General features: G+C 43.1%; 1 protein-coding gene across 1 annotated transcript; it reads right to left on the minus strand.

Moving 5' to 3' along the window:
* Window positions 1–231: 231 nt before the first annotated feature.
* Window positions 232–1,583, minus strand: LOC137619798 (uncharacterized). The gene is made up of 3 exons (XM_068350100.1): window positions 1,514–1,583; window positions 499–836; window positions 232–408 (listed from the first exon to the last, which is right to left on the minus strand). The coding sequence occupies exons 1-3, from the start codon at window positions 1,581–1,583 to the stop codon at window positions 232–234; spliced, it is 585 nt and encodes a 194-aa protein (XP_068206201.1).
* Window positions 1,584–17,533: the final 15,950 nt, after the last annotated feature.

Raw genomic sequence — 17,533 nt, forward strand, 5'->3', positions numbered from 1 at the left:
CGAGATTGGTTTCTTTGCAGAGGTCTTGTAGTATTTGCTTTGCCAGCAGCACAAATGGAGCAGCGAAACCAAGGGGGTCATAGATGGATGATACTATGGAGAGTATGCCTCTTCTTGTCAGCGGTTTGTCTGGCAACAACACTGAGAAGCCAAATGTGTCCGTTTCGACGACCCAAAGTATTCCGAGGGCGTGCTTGGTAGGCAGAGGGTCATAATTGATGTCTCTTGTCTTTAACTCTTTTGATCATCGTCAGCTGGGATGGTGTTTAGGACAGAGACGTCATTACTAGTAAATTTACACAGTCTGAATCCACAGCCGCGGCAGGCGGCAGTCAGTTCAGCAATCAGAGAACTGGCTTCGGTGGCACTGGGTACAGACTTTAGACGGTCATCGACGTAGAAGTTCCGCTTAATTGTATGGGCGACTTCTGAATTTACGTTGCTTCCTTAATCTGCGACACATCTAAGTGCGTAGTTAGCGATACTTGGTGAGCTCACTGCGCCGAACAGGTGTACCTTCATCCAATACTCTTCGAGTTCTTTTGATATGTCACCGTTTGGCCACCAGAGGAATCTGAGATGGTTGTATTGGTGTTTGGGTACTTTCACTTGGTAGAACATAGACTCCACGTCACAAGTGAAGGCTACCTGGTGTTCTCTGAATCTGGTTAGAACACCTATCAGAGAATTGGTGAGATCAGGCCCTTGCAGCAACTGACCGTTTAAGGATATTCCATTGAATTTAGCACTACAGTCAAACACCACTCTAATTTTATCTGGTTTTCTTTGATTGTACACTCCATGATGGGGCAGGTACCACACATTTCCAGATTTGGCTGTGAGCAATCAAAGAAAACCAGATAAAATTAGAGTGGTGTTTGACTGTAGTGCAAAATTCAATGGAATATCCTTAAACGATCAGTTGCTGCAAGGGCCTGATCTCACCAATTCATGCCCTCCCCAATATTATTTCAGAATCCCTGTAATATTAGGACACCCAAGTTTGCAATATCTTTCGGACATTAGTGTCTGAAGGTTTTGATAATGCCAAGTCAATGGAGTCTAGGGATGCGGCTCATAAGGAACTACGCAATTGGGTAAGAGGTTTCCAGAAGATCTCTCCGGGACCATACCTACCTAACGATAGGATGCGTAGCTTATTATTCCCGAAAGAAAGTAGAGAAATAGTGGTACCACAGGCACAATTCGCACCTCCCTGCGTCCAGATAGCCTTCGGGACGGAGGGAAGGAAGGCACCCCGGGAAGAAGTCGACAATGTCGCGTCGAAATTACCTTCGTTTGTGCTGGCTTAGGAGCTGTTAACCTCGACATCTTCACCTTCTACCCCTCTATTAGACAAAATAGACTAGTTATTGGCCCATCTCATGGGTCTAATGGAAAACTTTTGCAAACAAGGCCAAACGGAGGAAGTGAAACTTGAGATAGAGCTCTGTGAAGCTATACTTATCGCCCTCCAAGGGTCATACAAGTGACCTAGAGACCAAGACCTCACGGCGTGCTCCAAAATCAATTCCTGGAGGTAACGTGGTGCTTATGATGATTTTAGACCGCAAACTCTTCATCTCGGAGAAGATGGGAGCTGTTCCTTTAGACGAAATCCAGTTTTGACCAAGCCTTAATGCTTTCCTTAATTGCTTCATTTGACTGAAGCATGAACCAACGAAAAAAAAAGAAATAGGAACTGAAGGAAGTCATGATTCTCGACCATGATAAGGCATAGGTTATCTTGTCAAGTAGCCTGAGAAAGGCTGGTTACTCGGTGTCGGATAGGTTCACACCAAGTAAGAGATACCCTACCTTTCTTGCTCCTGCTTGAATAGCATTCCCCTTTACGTGGAAGGCATTTAAATCTGTTGCCAAGGCAGTGGAGGCAAGCAAACCATGTCCTGCACTTGAGGAGTGCAAGCCTCTGTCATGCAGGAGAAGGATTGGAAGGAAGCCCACTTAACCTTTTCAGTAGGGAAACTAGACGTGGACGTCTGTGCAAGGAACATGAGAATAAGGAAATACTTGCAGCGTCCCTATCCCTACAGAACTGCATAGAGTTGTGTTCTGCCCATCAAAGTACCCCAGACACGCTCATGGTCTTGGCCAAAATGCATATGGCCACCTTAGTAAAAGACCTATATGCCATTATGAAGGATAGGAGAGCATGTAGAGAGTTCGTGTTCGCTGCCGCAACAGTGGAAGATGAACCCAGGAATCTGATATGTTCCAACATCTAGGGTAGAGACCTCTTTCTAAACAAGGTAATCAAGGAGAGGATTGAGAAAGCCACCAAGGAGAATACGAGCCTTCTCCAGAAGTGGAGCATCTCTTCAAAGAGAAAATCTTCCACAGATGTGGATCCCCAACCCAAAAGGAAGACGGAAAAGTCTAGACTTTTTCCTCGGGCTGTTCAACAACATCCCACAATTTCTATGAACGCGGTGCCTCAGGCAGGCGGTCGAGAAGGTAAACCTTCAGATCAGTCGAAGCAAAGAGACTCTTCTCGTAGGAGGGAGGTTCCTTCAGGATTGCTGGACCTTCGTTTCTTGGGTCTAAGGACTAATCAAGATTGGACTAGAATGGAAAATAGACATGCCTCCACCATCATTTCCTCAACTCTTCCTACTCTCCAACCGCATTCTAGAAGAGTATACCTTAGAGCTCTAGAGCATACAGGTGGTAAGGAAAGTACAGTCCATCGAGTTCCAAGGAAGGCTGTTTGGTTTTCACAAGAACTCAAAAAAACTCAATCATTCTGAACTTGTTGCCACTCAACAAGTTTAAATAAAAAAGCAAGTTCAGGATGTTAATCCCTGTGAACATAAATACCCTATCTCAAAAAGGGGCGTTCACAGTCTTGGTAGACTTGAAAGGTGCCTATTTGAAGTTTCCACCCAGTCGCCCTCTCTCCTCCTACCTAGGATTCAAGTTACAGAGGATAGCGTATGTTCTAAGAGCCATACTCGTTGGACTAAACACAGTCCTAAGTATCTTCACAGTATTGGCTGACACAGTCGTGCAATTACCATGCATAGAAAAGGACGAAAGGCTGATGTGGACAGCACCCGAAGCGGTTGGTCTGCCAGCATCCAAAGTGGTAATCCTGTTCCTTGAACATCTGGGATGCTAAACCAGCTTCAAGAAGTCTCGACTCTCTCCAGCTCATAGGCTTCAATGGTTAAAAAACCATTGGAACCTGAGGTCACACTGGCTCTCCTTTCCCTTAGGGTTGTAAAAAGGAGATAGCAGGGTCGGTCGAGAGACTACGGTAATCAGTCAGGATTCCAAGATGCTAACAGGAAAGAGTTCTGAACTCTTTCCTGTTAGCAGTAGTGACAGACCCAGTGCTAAGACCACAGCTGAAAGATGCACTAAGAGTGTGGAGAAGATATGCATCAAAAGCTCGAAGAGGTCTAAAATGACCGATATCGGTCTTTCCTTGATCGCTTCCCAACCAATAGTCAAAGGCCGGAAGCCTATTGAGGACCGTGAAATTGCAACTACCTTGACTATCGAAGATCATCCGTATGGATGCCTAGTCGGAAGAATGGGGAGTTCATCCCCATCAGAGGAAAGTCCAAGAGGCTGGGTAGTTTCTACCGAAGGCCATGGTAGTCCTTTTATGGTTTGGGGAAACTCTCTCCATGCAGATCAGGTTTCCTCAGGCTGATCTGGGACATCGAAGCGATAATGAGACGTCTGAACCGGCAAGGCTCGAGTTCGTTTTGTATAGTCTATAAAATGTTAGCCATCCCTTACCTAAAAGGATGTTATCTATCAGCAGTTCGCGTACAATTGATCGGCAATGTGACAGCGGATGCTCTACTCAGGCTCAAACCAATAGAGTCAGAATGGTTCACAGACACAGACCTATTCTCTCTCAGATGGGAACAAGTCCCCGAACTACAGATAGACATCTTCGTGATGAGCGTCATCAAGAAACTATCTTGAAATGTAACCTCATACGAGGATCCTCTAGAGTAGATAACGGACATCACGTCTCTAGTATGTAAGGGATGGACTCAGGAATTCCTGTTCCTTCCATCCAATCTCCTGCTGAAGGTCCTCAACATGCTGAGATTCTTATAGGGTGGGCAGCTTTAGTGGCTGTCAAATAGCCCAAGAACAACTGGTTCCCTCTAGTGAAGGAACTGAGGCTGATGCTGGCCCTTATACTGAACCCAGCACTATCTCAGAGGGTTCAAAAGTTAATTGCCTTCGATTCATCCCAGAGAGCCCAAACCCTTCATTTCATTATTTTCTCGCCCTAGCAGTTAGGAAAAGATTTGGGATCTCAGAAGGCATTATAGAATTCATAGAAGAATATAAGTCTAAGTCAACTAGAGACAATATGAGTCATCTTGGAAAAAGTGGGTTGCTTTTGTAAAAGCAAAAGGGCCGAAAAAAATTTCAATGAACTTCTGTGTGTCCTTCTTTGTCCACCTTCTTAATCAAGGTGTGGCAGCTAACACGATAACTACGTGCAAGTCAGCCTTGTCTAGACCTCCTCTATATGCGTTTCAAGTGAATCGGGTGAATGAAATCTTTAATAAGATTCCAAAGGCATGCGCAAGGCTTAGGTCAGCTGCACCTCCGAAGCCCAATTCATGGCCTTTGGACAAGGTCCTACATTATGCCTCATCTGTGAACAATGAAGATTGTTCCCTCAAGGATCTAACCCAGAAGGCTATTTTCCTGTTCGCTATAGCTTCTGGGGCTAGAGTTAGTGAAATAGTAGCCCTATCAAGAAATGAGGGCCGCATTCAGTTCACACAAGCGGGAGAACTGAATCTCTTTCCTGATGCAGCCTTTCTTGCTAAGAACGAGCTACCCATAAAAAGATGGGATCCCTGGTGAATCTGCCCTCTGAAGGAAGATGTCTCTATATGTCCTGTAGAGTGTCTAAAGGTCTATCTTCATTGAACTTCTGACTTCAGGGGAGGACAGCTTTTCAAAGGAGAAACCTCTTGATCAAACTTATCCCTAAGACAACTAAGGGTGAACCCTACCTATTTTATTCGCAGAGCAGATCCTGACAGTACACCCGCAGGTCATGATCTGAGGAAAATTGTTTCATAACTGAACCTAATTCAGTATATGGAATTTGAGCGCCTTCGCTCATATACTAGATGGAAATCATCCGGAGTGTTCTACAAGCACCATGCTAAGCAGGTCCATTAACTGAAGCAGTTTGTGATAGCGGCAGGCAGTGTATTATAACCTGTCGTCTAAGTACTGCGATGAACAGTTAATTGATTGGGACTATCAATTAAAGGGTGAAGGTGTCGACACTTCCGGTGTGATAACTTTTTAATGACTGTTACAGTGGTAACTGTACCAACCGTTTGTCACACAATTGTACATAATTATTTTGTATATATTATGCTTGTATCTGCGCTCTTCCCTCGCACTAAAAAGAACCTGAATGATCATGTCTCCGTTTTGCTCAGTAACATTATTCTGTCTCTCGAACAGGTCATGTCCTGTTGCCTTGAGATTTTGTATATAAAGAAGAGTGTTCCTTAATAAATAACTCAGTCGTTTCCAATCTGCCTTTGAATTCACATCCTCTCTCGGCCCGTCACATTGGTGACCTCGGAAGTCGACTAGCTCCCACCGCCTTCCACCCCCACCCCTCTCCCCTTCATCGTTGGTACCATGACGGACTCTAAAGCAGTTGGTGCTGCGGCCACTCCATTCAAACTTTCATCGTTTACCAGCGGAGAGGCGTTTGCTTGGTTTCAGCGAGTAGAAGTACAGTTTCGTATCAGGGGCGTGACTCGCTCAACCACCAAAGCGGATTATGTTCTCGCGGCGATACCCGAGGACACCTTCCCAGATATATCCGACTGGCTTTGTGAACAAGGACACACCCCAATAGCGTATGACGACCTCAAATCATACCTTCTGCAGCAGTACTCGCCGTCGCCAGCCGCCCGTATAGCAAAGCTTTTTCCGCTCTCGTAACAACCGTTGGGGGACCAAAGGGCTTCGCCTGCCCTCAGGGGAATGACCAGTATCGCTCGCCTTCAACCTGCCGCAGACGGCTCTCCTCGTGAGGTGAACCTACTCCGTGCCCTTTGGATACGCCGTTTACCTGAACCTGTGCGCGCTTCCATACCCGATGTCGATAGTTTACCCATAAAAGACTTGATGACCAAAGCCGACGCCCTTATGGGCAGCCACTTCAAGACCTCCATCAACGCCTCCACCCCTGACGACGAGGATGCCTATTCAACGTCAACCGAAGCTGACATGAATGCCGTAGGACATACACGCCTACCCCGTGACGTGCTGAAGCGGCGACAAAGCCGCCCACCACCCTCCAATCGCTCGCGCCCCAACGAACAACTTCTACAGCCACTTACTACCTCCCATCCGCCGCAGTTTTGCTACTACCACTTCAGATTCGCGGCAACCGCGAAAAAATGTGCCAAAGATTGTCAGTGGCCAAAAAACGTGTAAGTAGGCCATCGCTTGTGGCAGTGGCCTCCCATGTTTCTAATCTTTTCTTTTTACAGGATGCAGGAACGGGCGTGCGATTTTTTGTAGACACGGGTGCTTGTCGTTCTCTTTTGCCAAGGAAACTCTTAAAGGCACAACGTAGTCTGTCTACATCTGCCGACGTCCGCTTGGTAGCTGCCAACGGATCTGCGATACCCACCTACGGTTACGAGAGCCTCACATTATCGTTCGGAAACGGTAAATTCAATTGGAAGTTTCTCGTTGCTGACGTCACAATGCCAATCCTCGGTGCGTATTTCCTCTCTCATTTCCACCTTCTGGTCGATGTCGTCCACCGACGATTGGTCAACGCAGACTCGTACTTGTCGACACCTCTTCAACCCGCCCCCTCTAACCTCGCTCTCCACATCAGCGCACCCACGGATGCCTACGCCCACCTCCTCACGTCGTACCCGGAAGTTTTCCGTCCAGAACTTCGCCAAACGCCCACGGTTCCTGCTAAGCACGGTATTTATCACCATATCAAGACGACGGGACCCCCAGTCTTCGCAAAATTCAGACGTCTGGCACCGGAACGATTGGCAGGCGCCAAACAGACGTTCGCCGAAATAGAGAAAATGGGCCTTTGCCAAAAGGCCTCCAGCCCATGGTCGTCACCCTTACACATCGTTCTGAAGAAAGACGGCTCCCTCCAGCCGTGCGGGGATTACAGGCGCCTGAACATGCAAACAGAACCGGATCACTATCCCCTCCCAAACATTGCCTATGTAACCTCCTACTTGCACAAAGCAAAGGTTTTCTCTATGCTCGACCTTCTGAAGGGGTATTATCAGGTGCCTATGAACCCAGAAGACATCCCCAAGACCGCCATCACCACTCCGTTTGGCACATACACCTTCAATTACTCCTGTTTTGGCCTTCGTAATGCTGGGGCAACGTTTCAACGTCTCATGGATGGCATCTTAGGGGACCTCCCTTTCTGTGTATGTTACGTGGACGACATACTTGTGTTCTCCTCCTCAAAAGAGGAACACCTCCGTCACCTGCGCATCGTGCTCGACCGCCTGCAACAAAACGGCCTTGTAGTCCGGTACGACAAGTGTACCTTTGGCACCGACGAAGTGTCGTTCTTAGGGCACCGTATCACTCCTGATGGAATCCATCCCCTCCCTGAGAAGGTAGCAGCCGTTCAGAATTTCCCCACGCCCTCGACCGTCAAAGCTCTGCAGGAATTCTTGGGCATAATCAACTATTATCACCATTTTTTGCCAGCCATTGCCGCCACTCTCGCTCCCCTCTACGCCTCCCTCAAGGGCAAGCCAAAGGACCTGAAGTGGGGTCCCCTTCAAGAAGCAGCCTTCTGCAATGCAAAGAAGGCCCTATCAACTGCTGCGTCTCTCACTTTTCCTATCCCACACGCCCCTCTCCTTCTCTCCACCGATGCCAGCGACGTCGCTATTGGTGCAGTACTCGAACAGGTGGTCAAAGGCTCGCCCCGCCCATTGGCCTTCTTCAGCAGAAAACTGTCCAAGGCAGAATCGGGTTAATCTACCTTTGATCGAGAATTGCTGGCGGTGCACTTGGCTGTCCGTCACTTTCGCCATTTCTTAGAAGGTACGCCCTTCGTCATTCGTACAGACCACATGCCTCTGGTGCACGCCTTCACTCGACAGTCTGACGCCTGGTCCGCCCGTCAACGCCGACATCTCTCCGCCGTGGCTGAATACAATTGCACCCTTCAATACGTCCCTGGGAAAATCAATCCCGTTGCCGATGCCCTGTCAAGAAACACGTTGGCTGCCGTTCAACTGGGATTGGATTACAACGCCCTGGCTGAAGCCCAACGACAGGATCCAGAGTATCAAGCTTGCAGGACATCCTGCAAGTCCCTCCGTTGGGAGGATTTTCCCCTCGAAGACTCCAACACCACCCTCCTCTGTGACGTCAGTACTGGTAGACCGCGACCTTGGATTCCTGCTCCCATGCGCCGACAGGTGTTTGATTTCATCCACGGCCTTTCACATCCCTCGTGCCGTTCTACTGCACAGCTGCTGAAGGCAAAGTTCATTTGGCACGGCATTTCTAAGGATGCTAAGGATTGGGTCCGTGCATGTACTTCTTGCCAAACTTCCAAAGTACATCGACACACGGATTCAGGAGTGGGCACCTTTCCTCAACCTCAGCGTCGTTTCGCACACATTCACGTCGACGTTGTAGGCCCCTACCTACATCACAAGGACATCGTTACCTGTTTACCGTCATCGACCGCTCCACTCGTTGGCCTGAAGCCATTCCCATGGAAACTGCAACGTCCGCCTCATGTACATCTGCCTTACTCTCTGGATGGATTTCAAGATTCGGTATCCCTGAGCATATTACTTCTGACAGGGGAACAACTTTCACCTCTCAATTATGGACGTCATTAGTGAATCTCCTGGGCATCACCCTACATCAAACAATGGCCTACAACCCCGCTGCCAATGGAATGGTTGAACGTTTTCATCGCACCCTGAAAGCAGCTTTGATGTCCCGCTGCAAGGATTGCAACTGGTTTACTCAGCTTCCCTGGATCCTCCTTGGACTACGGACCACTCCTAAAGACGCCCTTGACGTCTCGGCAGCCGAAATGGTGTATGGCGACCCGTTGGTCGTCCCTGCCGAATTTTTTCCTTCTACGACCTCCTCCCACGATCTCCAGCACATACGTCACGTCGTGGGAAAATTTACTCTGTGCCGCCAGACTTACAAGCCCCCAGCGAAGCATCACATACCAACGGACTTGCACTCTGCAACGCACGTCTTCCTGCGCAACGACACCAGCAAGCCACCACTAACGCCCCCTTACACGGGCCCGTTCCTTGTGATCCGACGCAGTCCGAAAGCATTCCTCCTAAACATTCGGGGCAAAGAAGACTGGGTCTCCATTGATCGTCTAAAACCTGCTTATTTTCTGCCAGATGACCCGCCTACAGTTCGTCTCTCTAGATCAGGGCGCCCTATTTAACATGTACAGTATGTAATTTTTAGGGGGGGAGCCATGTACCAACCGTGTGTCACACAATTGTACATAATTATTTTGTATATATTATGCTTGTATCTGCGCTCTTCCCTCGCACAAAAAAGAACCTGAATGATCATGTCTCCGTTTTGCTCAGTAACATTATTCTGCCTCTCGAACAGGTCATGTCCTGTTGCCTTGAGATTTTGTATATAAAGAAGAGTGTTCCTTAATAGATAACTCAGTCGTTTCCAATCTGCCTTTGAGTTCACATCCTCTCTCGGCCCGTCACATAACACTAAGTCTGTTCAAAATCTCAAGTGTGGAATTATACAGTTAACATTTGTACCGTGTGTACGTAGTACAGTGTTAAAAGGATACAACATTTAAAGAAATTTTAAAGTAAGATTTATCAAAATTTTTCAGTCTTAGTATGGCACTCATAATTTCTTCTATTTCATGGAGGGAAAAATTATTTCTGTATACGTTTCATGTATAATTCCTTTAACATGTTACATTCATTTCACTCGTTATCCCATTTCGTCATTTATTAGAAATAAATGTCTATTAGAATTTAACTGCGTCCTATTTCATCCGGCAATTTGTACATTAAAGATGCCAGAGTTCTTTTACTTACTCATTTAAGTAAACCTCATACCATTGTATGCTTACAAAGAATGCATATAGTGAACACTGATATTGTTCTGACAATATATACAAAATGTGAGGCCGTTTGTATAACTGGTGGATTCTTATGTTTGTTCATACAATATATGCTAACCTTGAAGCCCCCTTTCTACAGTCTAGTATGACTCTTCCCTGTAGGGGGCAAGAAGAACTAATATTGTTTATGATTAGTGATAATGACGGATAACGGTAACGTCCTTTGTCCCAATGGTCCAGATGACCATAGAAAAATTGCCTCAAGGTTTAGGCACCAATGAAAATCCACGGATACAATACTTTCTAGTTATTTTCTGGTAAACTTCCATCAGGACGACATTGCTTGAGCCCAAAAAACGGATTTGGAGAGAAGAGAAAAATCTTTTTTTTGGGTGAGAAAAGCCCTTCGAAGAATCCCTCCCGAAACTAATACATCTTGGCACCATGCTCAATGCTACAAGGAATGTCGGCCATCTTGGATATGGCGCCATCTTGATACTCAATAGTAGTATGGGTAATAGGGTAAGCTTCATAATCTCTCCTCTTCCAAAATTGCCACTCTTTGCCCTTGAAGCGAAAACGCTATTTGCAGTGAAGATCGCTATGTGTCGTATCAAGATATACGTCCTCTGATTTATGCGATATCCTTAAAAAGGTTAAGGATATTCGTGCCAGGAGTTAGAATTCTGGAGACCTAAAGGTAAATTCTCTGAGAATAACACTGTAGTTCATATATCCCTTGGAAGCTACTATTAGGACCCTTACATCAGGATGACATGGCTATCTCACCAAAAAAATAGATTTTTCGCTTTACTCAAAATCCTTTTAATAACGGTAAAAATCATTCCCTATATTTCATTATGATATTTAAAAGTAATTTATTTTCTAAAATTTATTATATTAATTCAAATGCACGAGAAAAAAAATTATTTTGATTTACAATTGGCTGTAAAATTCAATAAAAGATATAAAGACACGCCTTCTATGAATTTCTTTCTTGCTTTGGAACATTTAACCCTTTGTAAGGTATTGTGGACCCCATGCAGGGACCTAGCAAACGAGCATAACCCTATTTTGGAGATACCCAGAGTTACTTTAGCTTTTCCCGAGAGATAGAGGTGTGTGGAGTCAGTTGGTGATGTGTATTGGTCTAGGTAGGATGCGTCTCCCTGAGTTCAATATATTAAAACACTTCGTGTTTTTGCTGATCACAAGGTAAGTACCATGTTACCAAACAAGGTACAAATCTCAATATTGTACATATAACGTTTTGATATACATCTTAGAGTTATTTTTTTAAAAGTCAATGAGATTTTCAGTGAACATTAGTGAATAGTGTTGCTAAGTAGGGATGTCGTTTTCTTGAGCCTCCGTGGCTGCATTATATAATTCTAGTTTCTTATATTGATCTCTGAGTGAGCTATAGGGAAATTATTTTATGTCAAATGGCCCTTACAGAAGAAATTTTCATTTTTTGGACAACTTTTTATAAAGCTTTTAGTTGCTCATATTAGTATTTCTCACCTGTTTTTTTTTATTATTAGGAGGTAAGTACAATCAAGATTCAAATAGTTCCTCTTTTTTTAGCTAAATTAATTTACTTTTTTTTTTTTACCTGCGTCACAGATACAGTGTTTCTAGGCCTAGGACATTAAAACTTAGCATGGTTGTTCCCATATAATCCTACTTCATTGACAAGAACAACACAAGAAGTCAGGACAAATATACCTAATTTAATAGGCTTTTTTTGTTATTGTATGTATTTTAATCCTTTTATATATATATATATATATATATATATATATATATATATATATATATATATATATATATATATATATATATATATATATATATATATATATATATAAAGTAAATATCATTATTTCTTCCTTTACTCCTAACATAGTATCAAAGAATGATTTTTTATTAATATCCAGGTTTCAGATTTTTGTATATTTTTCATAATAATGGAGTTATTTGATTCGAAAGTTGAGGTCACAGTGTAGGTACCCGTTTACCAACGGCGGATGATAAATTTAGGGTTACTAAAGTAGGGTTCACTAGCACATATTTTTTTTTTTCTATAATCTTAAAAAGATTTTTTTTATGTAAGTAAAATGTATAATATACTTGTAAGGACCGTAATATGTAGAAAGCATGGTAAATGCATTCTTTATTTCGGTCAACTTGATTGTTTTCTAATCCAATATTTGAAGATGAGCTTATTCTAGTCAATAGTGCCTCGTATATAGGCATTGTGGAACTGAAGCACCATTATTTTTCTCTACAATTGGAAATACTCAGCTATCATGTAGCCTTCTTTTAATGTTAAATGTAGCAATATAACTGTGAACTGTGTGATAGTGAGCGACCTCAACAAGTGACAATGCTTAATCCCATAAACAATATCTGTCCTAAGTTACAGCAAGCATTTTTTTCTGGTTATCTTGACAATTCCTATATTACAAAATAAGGAGAAGGCTGATTTTCATTGTCGAAAACAATAAAATAATCTAAGCAACACTGTGAATCCGTAAAGACTAAAGGCCCTTTCCTGTTTTCAATCAATGCAATATTTCTTTAGTTGTCATACAGAGATGAAGATTAAAATACCGGTAATTGATTTTTTTACGCAAAATAAACAAAGAAGGGATTTCATTTTCAGATGAATAGATCAAGCTGGAACTCAAGAAATTTAAGCTATAATAATTAAAAAATGCTTGATGTTTCTTTCATTATGATTCTACCAAGTTTCCAAATGAAATTTACTATCCTTATTTATTTGTCGTTTTACAGAATATTAAAACATAGTCTAAAAATGATGTTGAGTAGCAATCCCACTTATTTTAGAAACGAACTGTCACTAATTCAGGTGTAACCTAAAAAGAAAAAAAAAAAAACCGAAGAGTTTAAATCCGGTGCAGGTTTTCTGAAGGATAATGGTCACATTTTTTTCTTTGCTTGGAAATGAAAACCCCATGATATGGAAAGTAACCATAAATTACGAATTATTGGAAATGTACTACATTAAGATTTTGTGAATAAAGTCGCTAAACATACTCTGGCTTTATTTTTCATACGAAATTCCAATTTCTCTCTCTCTCTCTCTCTCTCTCTCTCTCTCTCTCTCTCTCTCTCTCTCTCTCTCTCTCTCTCTCTCTCTCTCTCTCTCTCTCTCTCTTCTTTTACCTACAAAAAATATTCCAAATATGAAGATATATCTTAATGTGATGTATTTAATCTTAATCTCTTTTCTAATTGATCAATGGCAATAATGTTATCTAAGTAATTCTCTCTCTCTCTCTCTCTCTCTCTCTCTCTCTCTCTCTCTCTCTCTCTCTCTCTCTCTCTCTCTCTCTCTGTATGACGTTGTTTCTTGAAATTATCTTAGGACAAAATGTAACACAATTATGTCCTAAATTATCTACCAGTTACTCATCCTAAGTCTCTCTCTCTCTCTCTCTCTCTCTCTCTCTCTCTCTCTCTCTCTCTCTCTCTCTCTGGATGATATTATTTCTTGAAATTATCTAAGGAAAAAATGTAACCCATTGGTATGCTAAATTATCTACCATTTTCTCTCTCTCTCTCTCTCTCTCTCTCTCTCTCTCTCTCTCTCTCTCTCTCTCTCTCTCTCTCTCTCTCTCTCTTAATTAATTAAGGGCATTTCAAACTACTCAGTTTCCATCCAGTTTAGAGAGTCGTACCCAAGTCACTGTATTTAAAGGTGTCTGGTCAGATTAAAAGTTCTTGTATATACAACTGAAGATCAGTATTGTTGACAGTTCTTTAAGTTTTTTGAATCACAGAAGGAAGCAGTTTTGATATCTGTGGAGCAAACTGCAAGCTTTGCCACAAATGCCCTCCAAGTTTCATACACCATTACATTTTCCTGCATTTTGCAATAGAAAATTATGGTCATTTAGATGTTGGGGATGTCTGAAACAACTTTCATTATCCAGTCTCTGTCCTCCAGATCATGATAGTCTTGGCCATTCTTTTAATATGAAATTTTGATTTCCTCAAAGCATCATACAAATCTCTCCAATACCTACGGACAGCTTAACCACCTAAAATTACAGTGCAGTCTTTGTATACACTGTCCACCTCTTCAAGGAAAGCTGAAAACTGCCTGTACGTATGAGAAGAGTGTGTAACAAGAAAATTTACAACTTTTTTTCAACCGTAGTCATCGCCTTGTTGAAACCAGGGCTCGAAATCTTGGGACATAAAATTTTATGGATGAACTATACAGATCAATTTCAGAATGATGTACTCAATTTTATCCTCAATCTTTTTTTAAAGCCCTTATTTTCTACTGCTAAAACAGGAGCACCAGCTGTTGTAATTGCAAAAATCTTTATTGTCTTCTTATCTGTTCTCAAAATGTTTAGAGAATGCCTACCGTATTTCTTCTCAGTTGGTGGTGCCATACATAGCTTCTCGTGTACAGTACCTCTATATCCCTATACCTGCAAGAATTAGCCAAGCAGAGAATGCCATTGATATCCATGCTTTCATTTAGGGCCACACTGAACACAGGTGTACTTATTAAAGCAACCGTTTGCTGCTGACTTATATTATCAAACATTTGAGAAATACGACTTTTATCCTTGAGATGATAGTGTTTGTTTGATATGCCATAATATAGCATATTTTCCATTAGTAAAAAGTCTTTCAATACTTAGCAATACAGAGCTCCTTGTTTTCGCAAACATTCACGGTCATGAACACATTACTTTTTTTTCATAGCTGGATACTACTTTCTTAATTGCCTTAGCCTTGTTTGCTAGTGTTTTCTTTCAAAGTGTGGTTCCACTCTCGATGTGAGTGACACAACATTCTCCCAGCAGAGAGCACAAACAGCACGATCAATCTGCTGTATAAATTCAGACATTTCTCCTTGATGACTGAAATAATCGGACATGAAACTTGATATTTTTCATAGTACAATAGTCATCGTGACAATTAATTAGATACAATATTACGTACGGTGACTAAAAGACTCACTGGAACAAGAGGGACCATACTCAGGTAGCGTAATCAAAATCTCGAGGAATTATAATCGGGACCATACTCGGGTAGCCAATCTGACCTGATGAGGGGAATTACTTGATCGTGAGATATGGCATGCAAAATCGTATTTGTGCGGATCGCCACATATCATAGGAAAGGAAACGTAGTGACATAAATATATAGATAGATAGATAGATAGATGGATAGACAGATAGATACATAGATATACAGTATGATAAATTAAATCATAAAAATTAAAATAAACTATGCACAATACACATTCTCTCTCTCTCTCTCTCTCTCTCTCTCTCTCTCTCTCTCTCTCTCTCTCTCTCTCTCTCTCTCTCTCTCTCTCTGCATTTTTTAGGATTTTTTCTTTGCTCCTTCGAATCAAATGCCGTGCCATAGACAAGCACTCCGCGTGCCAAGTGTGGCACGCATGCCATAGGTTGCCGACCCCTGTTCTAGGAAGTCTATATTGCCTTCTGAGATCCCAAATCGTTTCTTAACCCCTAAGGCGAGAAAATCATGAAATGAAGGTTTTGGGTTCTCTGAGATGAATCGAAAACAATTAACTTCTGAACCCTTTGAGATAGTGATGGGTTTAGTACAACGGCTAGGCTCAGCCTCAGTTCCCTCACTAAAGGGAACCAGTTACTCTTGGGCTATTTAGGAGCCACTAGAGCTACCTTTCCTTGGAAGGATCTCAGCGTGTTGAGGACCTTCAGAGGGAGATTGGATGGAAGGAATAGGAATATCCTGGCCCATCCGTTCCAATCTAGGGACATGGCCTCCGTTATCTCCTTTAGAGGGTCCTCATATTGGGCTACATATCGGGGTAGTTTCTTGATGACGCTCGTCCCAAAGAGGTCGATCTGCAGTTCCGGGACTTGTTCCAATCTGGAAGAGAATGGTTCTGCGTCTGTGAACCATTCTGACTCTATCGGCTGTCACATTGCCGATCATTGGTAAGTGAACTGCTAATAGGTCCCATCTCTTTAGGTAAGGGAGGGCTAATATCACATAGATTATATGGGATGATCTCGAGTTTTGTCTGTTCAGACATCTCACTATCACTTCGCTGTCCAAGATCAGCCTGATGAGGGCTGATCTGCATGGAGAGAGTTTCCACAATGTCAGCAGGACTACCATGGCTTCCAAAATGTAGATGAGAAGGGCCTTGAGCCGAGATGACCAAGTCCATTGGGCTTTCCTCTAATGGGAATGAAATCCCCATTCTTCTGTCGAAGTATCCATGCGGATGATTTTTGATGGTCGAGGTAGTTGCAAGGGCACGGTGCTTATTAGACTTTTGGCCTTTGGCCGTGGGTTGAGAAGCGATCAAGGTAAGACTGATATCGCTCATTTTAGATCTCATCGAGCGTTAGATGCGTATCTTCTCCGGACTCCTGACGCATCTTTCAGCTGTGCTCTTAGCACTGGGTCTCTCACTGCTGCGAACTGGAGAGAGTTAAGTACTCTTTCCTGTTAGCATCTTGAAATCCTGTTGGATTACAATAGTCTCTTGACCGACCCTGCCATCTCCTTCTTCTTCCCCAAGGGAAAGGAGAGACAATGTGACCTCAGGTTCCAAGGGTTATCCAGCTATTAAAACTTTTGATCTGGGGAGAGACGAGACTTCTTGAAGTTAATTTTGCATCCCAGATGTTCCAGGGACTGTGTTACTTCTTTTGATGCTTGCAGACCAGCCACTTCGGGTGCTGCCCTCACAAGCCATCAGTCATCCAGGTGTTTTGTTACCTGACCAGTTTCTGGGTATGGTTATTGCACGACTGCGTCCGCCAATTTCATGAAGACACTTGGGACTGTGTTTAGTCCGAAGAGTATGGCTCTTAGAACATACTTTATCTTCTGTAACTTGAATCCTAAGAAGGAGGAGAGGGGGCGACTGACTATAAGCTACCAATAGGCATCTGTCAAGTCTATCAATACTGTGAAAGTCCCTTTTTGTAATAGGGTCCCTATGTGTAGAAGGATTTACATCCTGAACTCGCTGTTTCTTTTGAACTTGTTGTGTGGCCTTAATTGCAGCTTCACTTGTGTCATCTGTAGGCTGTAAAGTCCTAAACACTTCCCGAACTTCCCTACATGCTGTATGAAGTAATAATGCCTTCTTTTGGGCATCCATCATGTTCCCTAATGCTTCAAAATAAATCTTAAATTCCTCACACCACTGTTGCCATCGTGTTGCAACAGAATTGGGCTTAGCAGTGATGCTGAAGCATTCGGGATGTTCTATATCAAAGGGCATTTTGAGTCTTACCTTAATACCTAGATTAGGTTAAGCTACTGTTCTGCAGTCACAAGTTTACTTCCTACCTGTTTTGTAGCCTACCCCACTTTAGATTTCACCCTTTCTTG

This window comes from Palaemon carinicauda, chromosome 26 (assembly GCF_036898095.1).
Source record: "Palaemon carinicauda isolate YSFRI2023 chromosome 26, ASM3689809v2, whole genome shotgun sequence".
NCBI lineage: Eukaryota > Metazoa > Arthropoda > Malacostraca > Decapoda > Palaemonidae > Palaemon > Palaemon carinicauda.

Excerpts from the sequence above, each read along its gene's own strand:
- LOC137619798 (XM_068350100.1), bottom strand. The coding sequence starts at position 1,583 with ATGAAGAGTTTGCGGTCTAAAATCATCATAAGCACCACGTTACCTCCA. Across the intron at positions 837-1,513 it reads AATTGATTTTGGAGCACGCC|CCAAATCTGGAAATGTGTGG; the intron begins GTGAGGTCTTGG and ends GATTGCTCACAG. Across the intron at positions 409-498 it reads AGGTACACCTGTTCGGCGCA|CGGAACTTCTACGTCGATGA; the intron begins GTGAGCTCACCA and ends CATACAATTAAG.